We start from the raw sequence: 12,336 nt of genomic DNA, 5'->3' as shown, positions 1-12,336 counted from the left end.
GAATTTCCCCCAAATTTACAAAAACGTCGCTAGAATTTGTAAGGAAATTCAGTAAAGTCACAGTACAAGTGCCAGTATTCAGAAATCAATTGTATTTCTATAAACTAGCAATGAAATATGGGGAACTTGAAAATTTTTTAAAAGTATGATTTATAATAGTACCAAAAATATGAAATTATTAGGAGTTAATTTAACAAAAGTTGTATACAGCTTGTGTATTGAAAACCACAGAACATTGCTGAGAGAAATTTAAGAAGACCTAAATAAATAGATTTACAATATATTCATGAATCAGAACGTTGAATATTGTTGAGATTTCAGTTCTCTCCTAATTCATTTCTTGACTCAGTGTAATCCTAATTAAAATGTCATTAGGCTTTTATTTATCATAGAAATTTACAAACTGATTTTAAAATTTTTGGTAGAAATGCAAATAGACAGCATTAGCTAAGAGTTTTGAAAAAGAACAAAGTTTGAAGACTTACACAACCCGATTTTGAGGGTCAGTGGAAAAGAGAAAAATCTTCAGTGAGGTGAATTGACCCAGTAGCTGCAACAATGGGCTTAAATGTAGAAAATGTTGTGAGGATGACTCAAGACTGCAAGACTTGGCAGTGTTTCGTTATGTTGTATATAGGGTCGCTATGAGTTGGAATCAGTTCACTGGGACCTAACAAAATAAAGCTACAGTAACTGGGACTTTTTTAGTACCCGTATCCATATGCCAAACAGTGAACCTAGTCCTTTACTTTATATCATACAAATAAGTTAACTTGAAATGGATCATATACCTTAAAATGAGAGCTAAAACTGTAAAACTTCTCTAAGAAAACATAGTAGAAAAATATAGTGGCTTCAGGATAGATAGATTCCTTAATAAAACACAAAAAGCATGAATTATAAAGTTTAAAAATTGACTAATTTTTAATCATTTTTTAATAGACAATTTTGACTTCATAGAGGTTAAAAACTTCACTTTTCAAAAGAAAATTGTTAAGAAAATTTAAGACAGAAAATATTTGCAGTGCCTATAGGCTTTTATCCAGAATATATAAACAGCTTACAACTCAATAATAAGGATATGAACAGCCCAGTGAAAACAGGGGCAAAATATTTCAACAGACACTTCACCAAAGAAGATATATTGTTGGCTGTTGTCATGTCAGCTTCTTACTCTTGGAGACCCTATGCATAACAGGATTGGACTGTTGTGATCTATAGGGTTTTCACTGGTTGATTTTTTTTTGGAAGTAGATCTCCAGATCTACTTTCTTCCTAGTCTGCCTTAGTCTGGAAGCTCTGCATCACAGCAACATACAAGCCTTCACTGATAGATGGTTGGTGGCTGCACTTGAAGTGCATTGGCTTGGAATCCAACCCAGGTTTCCTTCACGGAAGGCGAGAATTCTACAACTGAACAGCCACTGCCCTCAAAGAAGGTATACAGATGATGTGTTAGTGCTGTAACAAAGTATCACAAACTTAAAACAACAGTAATTTATTCTCTCACAATTTAGGCTAGAAGTCTGAAATCAGGATGTCCTCAGAACCTTGCTCTCTCTAAAGGCTGTGTGGAAAGATTTTTTCCTCGTCTCTTTCATCTTCTGATACTCTCTCACAGGCATTCTTGGCTTTTGGCAGATAACTCCCATCTCTGCTTCTGTCTTCACATGGAAGTGTCTGTGTCTTCATATGGTGTTCTTCCCTCTGTCAGTGTCTCTTCTAAGATCATTTTGGATAAAGGCCTACTCCACTCTCCTCCAGTATGACTTCACGTTGACTTAACAAATTACTTCTGTAAAGACGCTATTTCCAAATTAGGTCTCATTCATAGGGACTGGGGGTTAGGACTTGCACATATCATTTTGGCACAAGTCAACCCATAACAGATGGTAAATAAACACATGAAAAGACTTTCAACATATTTTGTCATTGTTGTTAGGTGCTGTCAAGTCAGTTCCAACCCATAGCGACCCCATGTACAACAAAATGAAACCCTACCCAGTCCTGCACCATCCTCACAGTTGTTATGCTTGAGCCATTGTTGTAGCTACTCTGTCAGTCCATCTTGTTGAGGGTCCTCCTCTTTTTTTCCTGACCCTCTACCAAGCATGATGTCCTCCGGGGATTGATCCCTCTTGATAACATGTCCAAAGTATGTGAGACATAGCCTTGCCATCCTTGCTTCTAAGGAGCATTCCGGTTGTACTTCTTTAAAGACAGGTTTGTTTGTTCTTTTGGCAGTCCCTGGTATATTGAATATTCTTTGCCAACATCACAATTCAAAGGCATCAATTATTCTTCTGTCTTTCTTATTCATTGTCCTGCTTTTGCATGTGTATGAAGGCGATTGAAAGCTCTATGGCTTGGGTCAGGTGCTCCTTAGTCTTCAAGGTGACATCTTTGCTTTTCAACATTTTAAAGAGGTCTTTTGCAGCAGATTTGCCTAATGCAGTGCAGCGTTTGATTTCTTGACTGCTGCTTCCATAGGTGTTGATTGTGGATCCAAGTAAATGAAATCCTTGAAAACTTCAGTCTTTTCTCCATTTATCATGATGTTGTTTATTGGTTCAGTAGGAAAGTGCAAATTAAAATTAGGAGGCATACCCACTGAATGGGTAAAATTAAAAAAACTGACATTGCCCAGTTCTGGGGAGGATGTGGAGCAACTGGACATCTCATGCATTGCTAGTGGGAATGGAAATGGTACAGCCACATTGGAAAACAGATAGGCAGTTTATTATGAAGTTAAACATACATTAATCATGTGACCCAGCCATTCCACTTTCGGTATGAAATCAAGAGTGAGGGGGAAAGAAAAGAGAAATGAAAACATATGTCCATACAACTTGTTGACGAATGTTCAGAGCAGCATCATTCGTGATAGCCAAAAACTGGAAACAACCCAGATATCCATTAACTTATCAATGCATAAACAGTTTGTGGTATATATATAACATGGAATCCTACTTTGCAGTAAAAAGGAACAAACTAATAATACATGAATCAGCATAGCTGAATCTCAAAATCTTTATGTTAAGAATATTTTATGAATTCTAGTAAAGGCACACATGGAGTGATAGAAAGCAGATTAATTGTTGCCAGAGGGCTGGAGGAAGGAATTGGTTGCAAATTGCTCATGAGGGAACTTTTAGGGGTGATTGAAATATTTCTGTATCATGCTTTTGGTGATAGTTACGTAGGTATCAATTTGTCAAAGCTCATTAAATAAGACAGTTCAAATTGGCTGATTTTATTCATTTTAAATTTTGCCTTGGTAAAGTTGAACAAGAAAAAATATTATCATCAGACTTTGAGTCATGGAAAGGTTGGATAGAATAACTGAATTTTTCTTTTTTTTTGAACTTCCACAGACAAGAATCTACATGTCTTTGGCATGCGCAAAAGGACAAAGGCCATTGACAAAAGGATAGATAACAGCCTCACTCATTGGTTGACAATAACAAAAATTATATTCAGAAAAGAAATAGTAATTTTGCTTAATAAAAAATAGATGTAACTGTTCAATAAATTGAGTGTTCAGGGCTTTTAAAAAAAGCTACTTATTAATTATTATTGTCATTTTAACTCACTTTAGAAATATAAGCCTGGCCGATGTGATGATATTCTGAAATGGAAGCCTCCCAGTTTGAATTCTGTGGATTTTCGCCTAAAGATAACAAGAATGGGAGGAGAAGGGTAAGTGTACACTCACCTCCCGCCCCCTCCCCCCCATTTTTACATGAGATAATGCTGTTTGCACACTGTTTACTGGGTACTCTAGGAGCCCTGGCAGCACAGTAATTAAGTGCTCAGTTGTTAACCACAAGATTGCCGGTTCAAACCCATCAGCTACTCCGCTGGAGAAAGATGTGGCACTCTGCTTCTGTAAAGATTACAGCCTTGGAAACCCTGTCCTTTAAGGTTGCTATGAGTTGATGGCAATGAGTTTGGCTTGGTTTTTTACATATACTATCTAATTTTCACAGATTGCTTCTTTGACCTGTAACAGTTAACATTCTGTATTATCATTTAAACTTCACTGATTTGTTCTTGGAAACCCTGGTGGCATAGTGGTTAAGTGCTACAGCTGCTAACCAAAAGGTCGACAGTTCAAATCCACCAGGCTCTCCTTGGAAACTATGGGGCAGTTCTACTTTGTCCTATAGGGTCACTGTGAGTTGGAATCGACTCGACGACAACAGGTAATGGTAATTTATTCTTAAAATCCTCTTTTTTAACAACAGTTATTTCTAATATAAAAAAAGACTTTTTTAAATTGTAAAAGTAAAAATTGATTTTACTAAAAATAAGCCTGTCAAATGACTTACAAATATAAGACATGATCATTGCCATTATAATTAAATATATTGAAATAAGTATTTTTTATTTTGAAGGATTACTGCTCATGTTTGCATTTTAGAGCAAAATTTTATCCATACTTTATTACAGCAAAGATTTAATTGTTGAATTTTATCTTAATAAAAAATCTTTTTCATAATGTTCAGCAAGTGGTAATTTTTTCATTTACTGTTAAATCTTTTTTGTCTTTATTGGTTGCCTTTTTAGAATAAAAGATGATATAAGAATATTTCCATTGTTTTTCCAAAGCTTTGTTTTATTTCACCTTTTTTAAGGCAGGAATTTTTAAGGCATCTTATGTAAGTGAATATATTACAACAAAATAAGAAATGCTTAGTCAAGGAAATCATGAAGAGAAAATTAGAGTGAAAACCAAATAAGATAACTCTAGCAGAGAGATTTAAGCTTACCAGTGCGTGCCATGAAATCCTTTGTACTTGCCAAACGTAAATTGCAAGTTTGCCTTTTTGTAGCTGTTGGAAAGAGGGATATGTGATCAGTTATCTGAGTCCAGACTCCATAAGATTAAAGTAGTCTCTTCAGAGACTGTGATTTCTCATAAAGAGGATGCTGTGTAATGTAGTGAACTATATCCTGTTTACATCCTAGGTAAAAAGTGGGTTTAATAAGGCTGTACAGGTGTCAGTTTCAAAAATACGGTATTTAATATTTTATATCCTTAAATAAAGACTTGCGACTTAATGCCCAAGTACAGTTTAATCAGAACAAGTATTTGGGTCCCCTAAATAGTGTGGTTTAGGTATTTATAGATGGAACATCTATCTGTCTACACACACACACACACACACACACACACATACATACATACATGTGCACACACACATATGTATTTTCCAGTTTTCAAATATATTATTTCTCTTAACTTTGGATAAATATTGATAAACATTAAATTCAGGATTATTCTTCTGACAAAGAACCTGGTGTACAGATATTCTGGGTTTCAGTTAACGGAGGAACCTATGTGTTAGTAAATAGTCAGGCAAGCTCGATACCTCTTCTAAAAATATCTTATAGAAGACCACCTCATTTCTAAAACAATGGAAATGGAGAGATTAATTCTGGTGGGACTGTACTTTTTTTTTTTTTTTTTAAGACAGATGACTATGGATCTTTGGAAATTTAAGACTTGCAAAGATGCAGTAAATTTTATTAAATTGCTTTATTACTAAATCTTCTATTTTGCCTAATACTGTATTTATGATATTTAGTTAAGTATGGACCTGTGTGTGCTTTTATTGATTTTTTTTTTTTTTTAGTTTTGAAAAATCATGTAGTTGTCCTTTCTACAGGTAGTAATTCTTAAAAAAAATTCTTAGCAGCATTTAAAAGCTATATGAAGTTAAACATAGAATGCCCGTATCTCTAAGTAGCAAAAAAATGGCAGTCTTTTTTTTCTGTGTAATTGCCCATTGCAGTTACATATGTTGTTGTTGTTACCTGCCACTGAGTGAATTCCAACTCATGGCGACCCCACGTGTACAAAGTAAAACTACTCCATAGGGTTTTCAAGACTGTGACCTTTTGGAAGCAGTTTGTCAGACCTGTCTCCCAAGGTGCCTCTAGGTGGGTTCAAACTGCCAACCTTTCAGCCAATAGTTGAGTGCGTAACTGCACCACAGAGGGACTCCTGCAATTACATATATCCAAAACACCTATTGCTGTCGAGTTGATTTTGACTCATAGTGACGCTATAGGACAGAGTAGGACTGCCACATAGGGTTTCCAAGGAGTGGTTGGTAAATTCAAACTGCCAACCTTTTGGTTAGTAGCCATAGTTCTTAACCACTGCGTCAGCAGGGCGCCATAGGAAAATGTAATTCAGTTCAGTAGTTTGTCATCCAAATTTTGCTTTATTCTCACTATGTTGTTAATATGTTTTCTTCTTTTAAAATTTTACCTATTTAAATATCTCTTAAAAAAACAATGAATTGCTTTTGATTCTTGCATATCTGTGAAATATTCTAAAATGTCATTATATAAGGTGATTTTTCAGATAGGAATATACAAATTACATTGGCATAGGTACATTATTTATGCAACATGGATATCAGTTTTTAAAAATAGTGTATCTAATATGAAGTTACTTGGTAACTGTTATGTAAAATGCTTTATTCAGTTAGAGTAATATGCTTTTTTCATGTAAAGAATGTTATGTATTGTAGCAGTTTCCACTAAATAAATGAGTTTATATCTAATAGTTAATAGCAACTCAGTATGTTAGAGAGGCATTACAAGAAGCATACATGTAATAGTTTAAAAGGAGAGTAGTCATGTCATGAACTCATAAAACTCATAGCATGTGACCAGTGAACTGAGACTAAATATATTAAAATACCATAAACAAGCTAATTTGTTTCCTTAATTGTGCTTCTAAATATTTCTACAAAGCTTAGAATAGAATGAATATCTGGAAAGATACAATATACATACCAATCTTTGAAAAATGTTAGAAGTAATTTCTTATGAAGCCTTAAGCTTTCAAAGTATAGTTTTGAGTCTTACCCCACTGCTATAATAAAGTGGTTATAGTATAGACGTGTTAGACTGAAATTTAATACAAATAGAAAAATCTGTTTTATTGTATTGAATGCCCTATTGATGGCAATAAAAACTGATCTTTGTACTTATTGCCTCTGAAAATTTGAACTCTATGAACATTGATTTACCATGGCCTAAAATAGATTTTGAAACCCTGGCGGCATAGTGGTTAAGAAGTATGGCTGCTAACCAAAAGGTCGGCAGTTCAGATCCACCAGGCACTCCTTGGAAACCCTGTGGGGCAGTTCTGCTCTGTCTTGTAGGGTCACTATCAGTCAGAATTGACTCAATGGCAATGTTTTGTTTTGTTTTAAATAGATTTTCTGTATGTTAGTGGTTTACTTTGCGTTGAGCTTTATAGACAGTGGAGCCAACTGCTTCTCCTGGAATCATCTGTCACCACTAGGGTAGAAAACATTGCTACAAACGGGGAAGAACAGGCTTCTTCTATCTCCTTAAATCTTTTAGTTCCCCTTCTAACAGCACCTATGTACCAGGGCAGCAAGTGAGCCGCTGGCAGAGGAGAAATGTAGTTGGCAGAGTTCTAGCAAATAAAACAGCATTGACAAGTGAGTTTGAAGTCAAGAGACAGGAGCTTAATAATAGCACAGTCCACTTTGTTAGTTATTTAGCATCCATATACTTCTGTACATAGTTGAATGTCCATAAAACAGAAGAAACAACATTATTCTTTCACTTAACAAGATGCAGATATTCTCTCACTATATCTTCAAAGTGAGGACACTTATTATTCCAACAATAATGTATCCATTTCTGGGAGACAGCTTATGATAACTGTTTTTGGGAAATTTTAATTATGTTCAAATTCAATCACAGTTGCATCTGAATATTTCGTTACCTAATAACTAAATTGTGAAGTTAGCAAACATCAACAATCCTGTTACTGGTCATGAGACCATAAGTTGAAACTTTTTTCTTCTACAGTCCATTTTGTTTTTCCCTTTGTTCTCAGTCAGGACTTTAGATAAGATTCTTTGCTTGGGGTTACTCCAATCTCTATTCCAAAAAAGCATGAATTCTCATTGATGCTGCCCATTTTGGTTTCTGTAATGATTCCATTAAATTTTACTACTGGACATGAAAGTGCTAAAAGGCACCTCAAAGAATCCCCAGGGTTCCAGACATAGTCCTTCCTGTTGGGTTGTGTAGCAGCAACCCAATTTTTCTTGGGTAGTAGGATCAGTAGTTTAGCCAGTAGAGTAATTCCTTTTTTTGCCTTTTGGTCCAGTTACATGAGGAGCACAAAGTGGTCAGTTAGCAGTTTTAATTTCTGATTCAGTGGAACCATTCTTGTGTTCTGCAGTGTAGAAGCATTTCTGTTTTGTGAATCAAAATCTCCAAACCATCTGGCACAAAGTTGCAGGGATGGGAAGCAAAAATTCTCTGGGTAGATTATTAGGTGTAAAACTGAGAAGAGCCACTCCCATTTCCGTCTGTTGATTTCTCAAGCCATGTATTTTGGCAAAGAGAGAAGCTGTACCATATATTTGGTTACAAATTCAGAGCATCTATTACATCCTGTAAGATAGACCACCATCCCTTTAAGATGTGGTCTACTAACTGGTGACATGATGTTACTTTTAATTGACCATTCTACTGTTCTGTTAAGTCAGCTGCTTCTAGGTGGTGGGGTAAGAGGAGTGAGTCACACGTGTTATTTTGCTTGATTAGAAGCAGTGTTTTGTGGCAAACCATGTTAATGAATAAGACATTCCAAAGTTCACAGAAGGTTGTGTTGACAGAAGCTTAAGGGACAGGAAAGGAATAGATTATCTGGAATATACATGTAATCTAGTGAGGATCCCTTGCTGCCCCCTCCATAATAGACCTCTGTGGAATCAACCTGCCATCAAGTAGCTGGCTACCTGTATCAGGGGCTCAGTGTTTGTCCATGCTATTGGTAGGTTGAACACTCAGGGCTAGCTGTGGCTCAGTCATCCCTGGTAAGAGATGAGTCCAAGTAGTTGAGCCCATGCGTAACCTCCACTTCTGCCTCTATGGCTCATTTCAGGGAAAGAAACTGATGGACATTCAGAATGAGCTGTCACGTCTGCCTGATTATTGAGTGTCTCCTCTGTGCCCTTTAGTGGACATTCACTTAGAGTGCAGATTTTTTCATAATCTGTCTATTCTGAGAGGTCCTTCTACGTACTCAGACCTTGTTGTCACTAATCTTTCAATCTTACTGTTTCCATATCCCTGGTCGACCTTCTGAACTACTGCCAGCTGCCGATAAATTAGCGTGGATCTGCTCTTGTGGCCATCTCTCGGTCCAGACTGTACTGCTTCAAGTTTAGCCCACCAGGAAATATTCCCATCACTGGTATCCTTCAGGCTATTACTCTGCCGTAGTGCATACTTTCTGGTTGTGTAAACTGTTTCTTTATAGCTGTTTCTTCTTTATTCATATCGTTATAAGGAGTTTTCCATGATGTTGGGTATGGATTGAAGAAAGGAAGGCAGTGATTTAGAAGAGATAGTAGTACATCTACCTGTGTCTTCTGAACCTGCTCATATTCAATATCTTATAGAGCATTTCCACTTAATGATAGTTTGTTCCTACCATGCCTACGCCTTATGGCTTAGTGTGTCAAACAACATCTAGTTCTTCATGGACAGCTTGGTCATCACATGTTTCTTGGTTCCCATCATTAGGCCTTCAGTCTTTATCAGGGCCTAGTAGCAAGGTAGGATCTGTTTCTCAAAAGAATAATGATCTTTAGAAAATGACACGGTTTTGCTCTAAAACCCTAAAGATTTGTGCTGTGATTCTCCTGTTAGGGCTTGCTAGAGACTACAGACAATTGGTATACTGGGTTATAAAGCCCAAGTGACAGGGCAGCCTAGACTTGCTGCCAGAGCCTTCTCTTTCTCTGATCCCGACCTAAAAATGATAGCCTAGCAGGTTACTTGGTAAATGAGTTGGAGTACTGCTTCAAAATCCACAAACGCTTGTCAAGTGTTGTGTCCCTTTTTTTAGTAGTAGATAGTGCAGGTACAGTAATTTGTCTTTCACCTTGGAGAGGCTATCATGACAGGCCTCAGACCATTGTACCCCTAGAAACCTTACTTAGATGATGGGCCCCTTTATTTTTGTGGACTTTATCTCCCATCTCCTTTGCCATACATATCTCACGAAGGTATCTAAAGAACTTGCTCCTTCTTCCTCATTACTTCAAGTAAGCATATTAAGTCCAAAATTGGTAGTATTGTGTATCAGTGTTATGCTCTGTGTAATGTTAAAATGACTACTATCTCTGTGGAGTGTATTATGGCAAAGAGCAAAAGAGTTGATGGCCCTGAGGTATATTGTTGGTCATACCAGGCAAAGACATACTTCTTTTACTAGTTCTCTAGGTTGGTATAGAGGTAAAAGTGTTTGCCAGGTTAGTAGTTGTATATAAGATTTCAGGTCTGTTAGCCAGCTTAAGTCCGTGTATTTGAAGTTGAGGAATGATAGCTTAATAGCAAGCACAATGGAATAAGTAGAATCTACTACCTGGTTCTACATTTCCTCCCATTGAAAATGTATGAAAGATCCTCTTACTCTGCTGACTTGAGTGTATGTTTTTTTCTTTTGCTCAGATTTATTTTAAAAATAGAATGACTAATTCTATTTCTCATGCTTATTTGAGCTAGTATTCTCATTTTTAAGAAAGAATTATAATGGTAAAATATTATTCAGAATGTTGAAAAATGTTCTTATCTAAGAAAGATTAAGTCACCAAAAATATAGCTAATAAACTGTGGGTAAACAAGTCCTATTACTTTGCTGACCAGAGCCTCCCCTCTCCACACATACACACCTCTATTTTGAAATGAATTGCTTAACTCTTATTTTTACTTCGTTAAAAAAAAAATTCTAAGGAAGTGAAATTAGAGATAAAACACTGATATAACCAATATTACATAGAACACTTAATCACTAAACTACTTGGCATATAGCAGATCATATTTTTAATATATAACAATGGCAGTTTTCATCTCCTAACAAATGGCCTGTAGTAACTACTTTGGTTAATTTAATTCCAGAATATCTTTATCAACTGAACATTCTTTAAGACAAATGCTCCCTTCGATTTCAGTCCTTTAAATTGTTGCTGTTCTCATCATTCTGGTTTATGTTTTGTTTACAGTGTAGGCTGGGAGAGGAAAGGAGAATCTGTAATTGACCTCTTTACAGTTCCTTTGGCTATCTATCTCTTACGTATTAGTAATTTCCTGTTAACTTTTTCATTTCATCCTTCCTACCTCCTACGGAAATCGTTCCCAGACCATCTACCAAAATCAAATACCATAATCAAAATGCCTACAAGTAACGAGTAGGAGAAAAGGAATATATGGTTTTAAAGCATCTGCTTATGACCTCACTGGAGTCAAATTACCATATTTTTCCCACAACTAACAGTATCCTTGTAAATAACATGCCCATAGGCATATAATACACGGTATAGCTCACATAACGAAGATAGCGAGGGGAGTTGCACAGTTCGCAGATAAAGTATAATGTGTGCGTTATTTGCGTAAAAATACAGTACTTATCTTCACTTGCTAATTTGCTAAACAGAAATTAGTATCAAGTTTCCTTCATCATATTTATATTTATCCATTTTAATACTATGCAATGAGAACCTTTATCTCATTTGTTGTCATGTAATGTATGTTTTTCTTAATTGCAGTTTCTCTGAGTTGCCTGTTATGTTGTAAGAAGCTTGTTACTTAGGCCACAGTATTTGTCTGTAGACCTTGCGTCTTCTGAGATGGGATGGGACGAACTTCAAATAAATCTTGAACTCTTTTTTACTAGGTTTCTTTTTTGTAGTGCTTTGGATATAAAAATTCTGAACTATTTTAGGGATACTGTAGGATTGAACAAATGATATTAATGTTGTTAGATTTCTCACTAAGGAAGACAAGAGATACAAATATGGAATGGAGAAAGGCAGTGAGAAATCCTTTGAGATGATTTATAATTTTTGATCTAAGTGGATGTATATGTATATGAGTATATATAGATGTATAATCTATATTTGTGTATGTATGTGTATGTGTGTGGGTAATACGTTTACACACATATATTTTCTAACTCTCTATACTGAAAGGACTTAGAAGCAGGACAAGCCAGGAATAACGAGCACATCTCACACTGATATATTGGTTTCTGATATCATTCCCTACTGTCAGAGCCCTCCTCTAGGGGAAGATACATGACAAAACTAGAACATCTTATGCCAGAAAATAGCAAAGTGCTTTTAAAAGAAAAAAAAGATGGTAGTATGTCAACAGTACAGAGGAGACAACTTAAGGGGCTCCCATTGGCCAAATCCTTGAATAATTTGAACACCAAAATAATCAACAACAGTAATGAATAATAAACCTTGAAGAAAATAGGAA

At 35.9% G+C, this 12,336-nt stretch overlaps 1 protein-coding gene across 10 annotated transcripts in view; it reads left to right on the top strand.

Annotated features, from left to right (window-relative positions):
• RNGTT (RNA guanylyltransferase and 5'-phosphatase) overlaps positions 1-12,336 on the top strand; it is a 351,931-nt gene that overhangs the window by 214,895 nt on the left and 124,700 nt on the right. For all 10 annotated transcript variants that reach the window (XR_010322529.1, XM_064288922.1, XM_064288898.1 and 7 more), the window contains one exon: positions 3,599-3,699. Coding sequence is in view for 9 of the 10 variants with exons in the window: in XM_064288922.1 (XP_064144992.1) it covers positions 3,599-3,699 (101 nt within the window). In the remaining variant the exon portion in view is untranslated. Of the gene's footprint in view, positions 1-3,598; positions 3,700-12,336 lie in introns of those variants that run through there.

The sequence above is a fragment of the Loxodonta africana genome, chromosome 1, assembly GCF_030014295.1.
Source record: "Loxodonta africana isolate mLoxAfr1 chromosome 1, mLoxAfr1.hap2, whole genome shotgun sequence".
NCBI lineage: Eukaryota > Metazoa > Chordata > Mammalia > Proboscidea > Elephantidae > Loxodonta > Loxodonta africana.
Note: the sequence above shows the minus strand (reverse complement) of the source record. Positions and strands in the feature narration are given on the sequence as shown.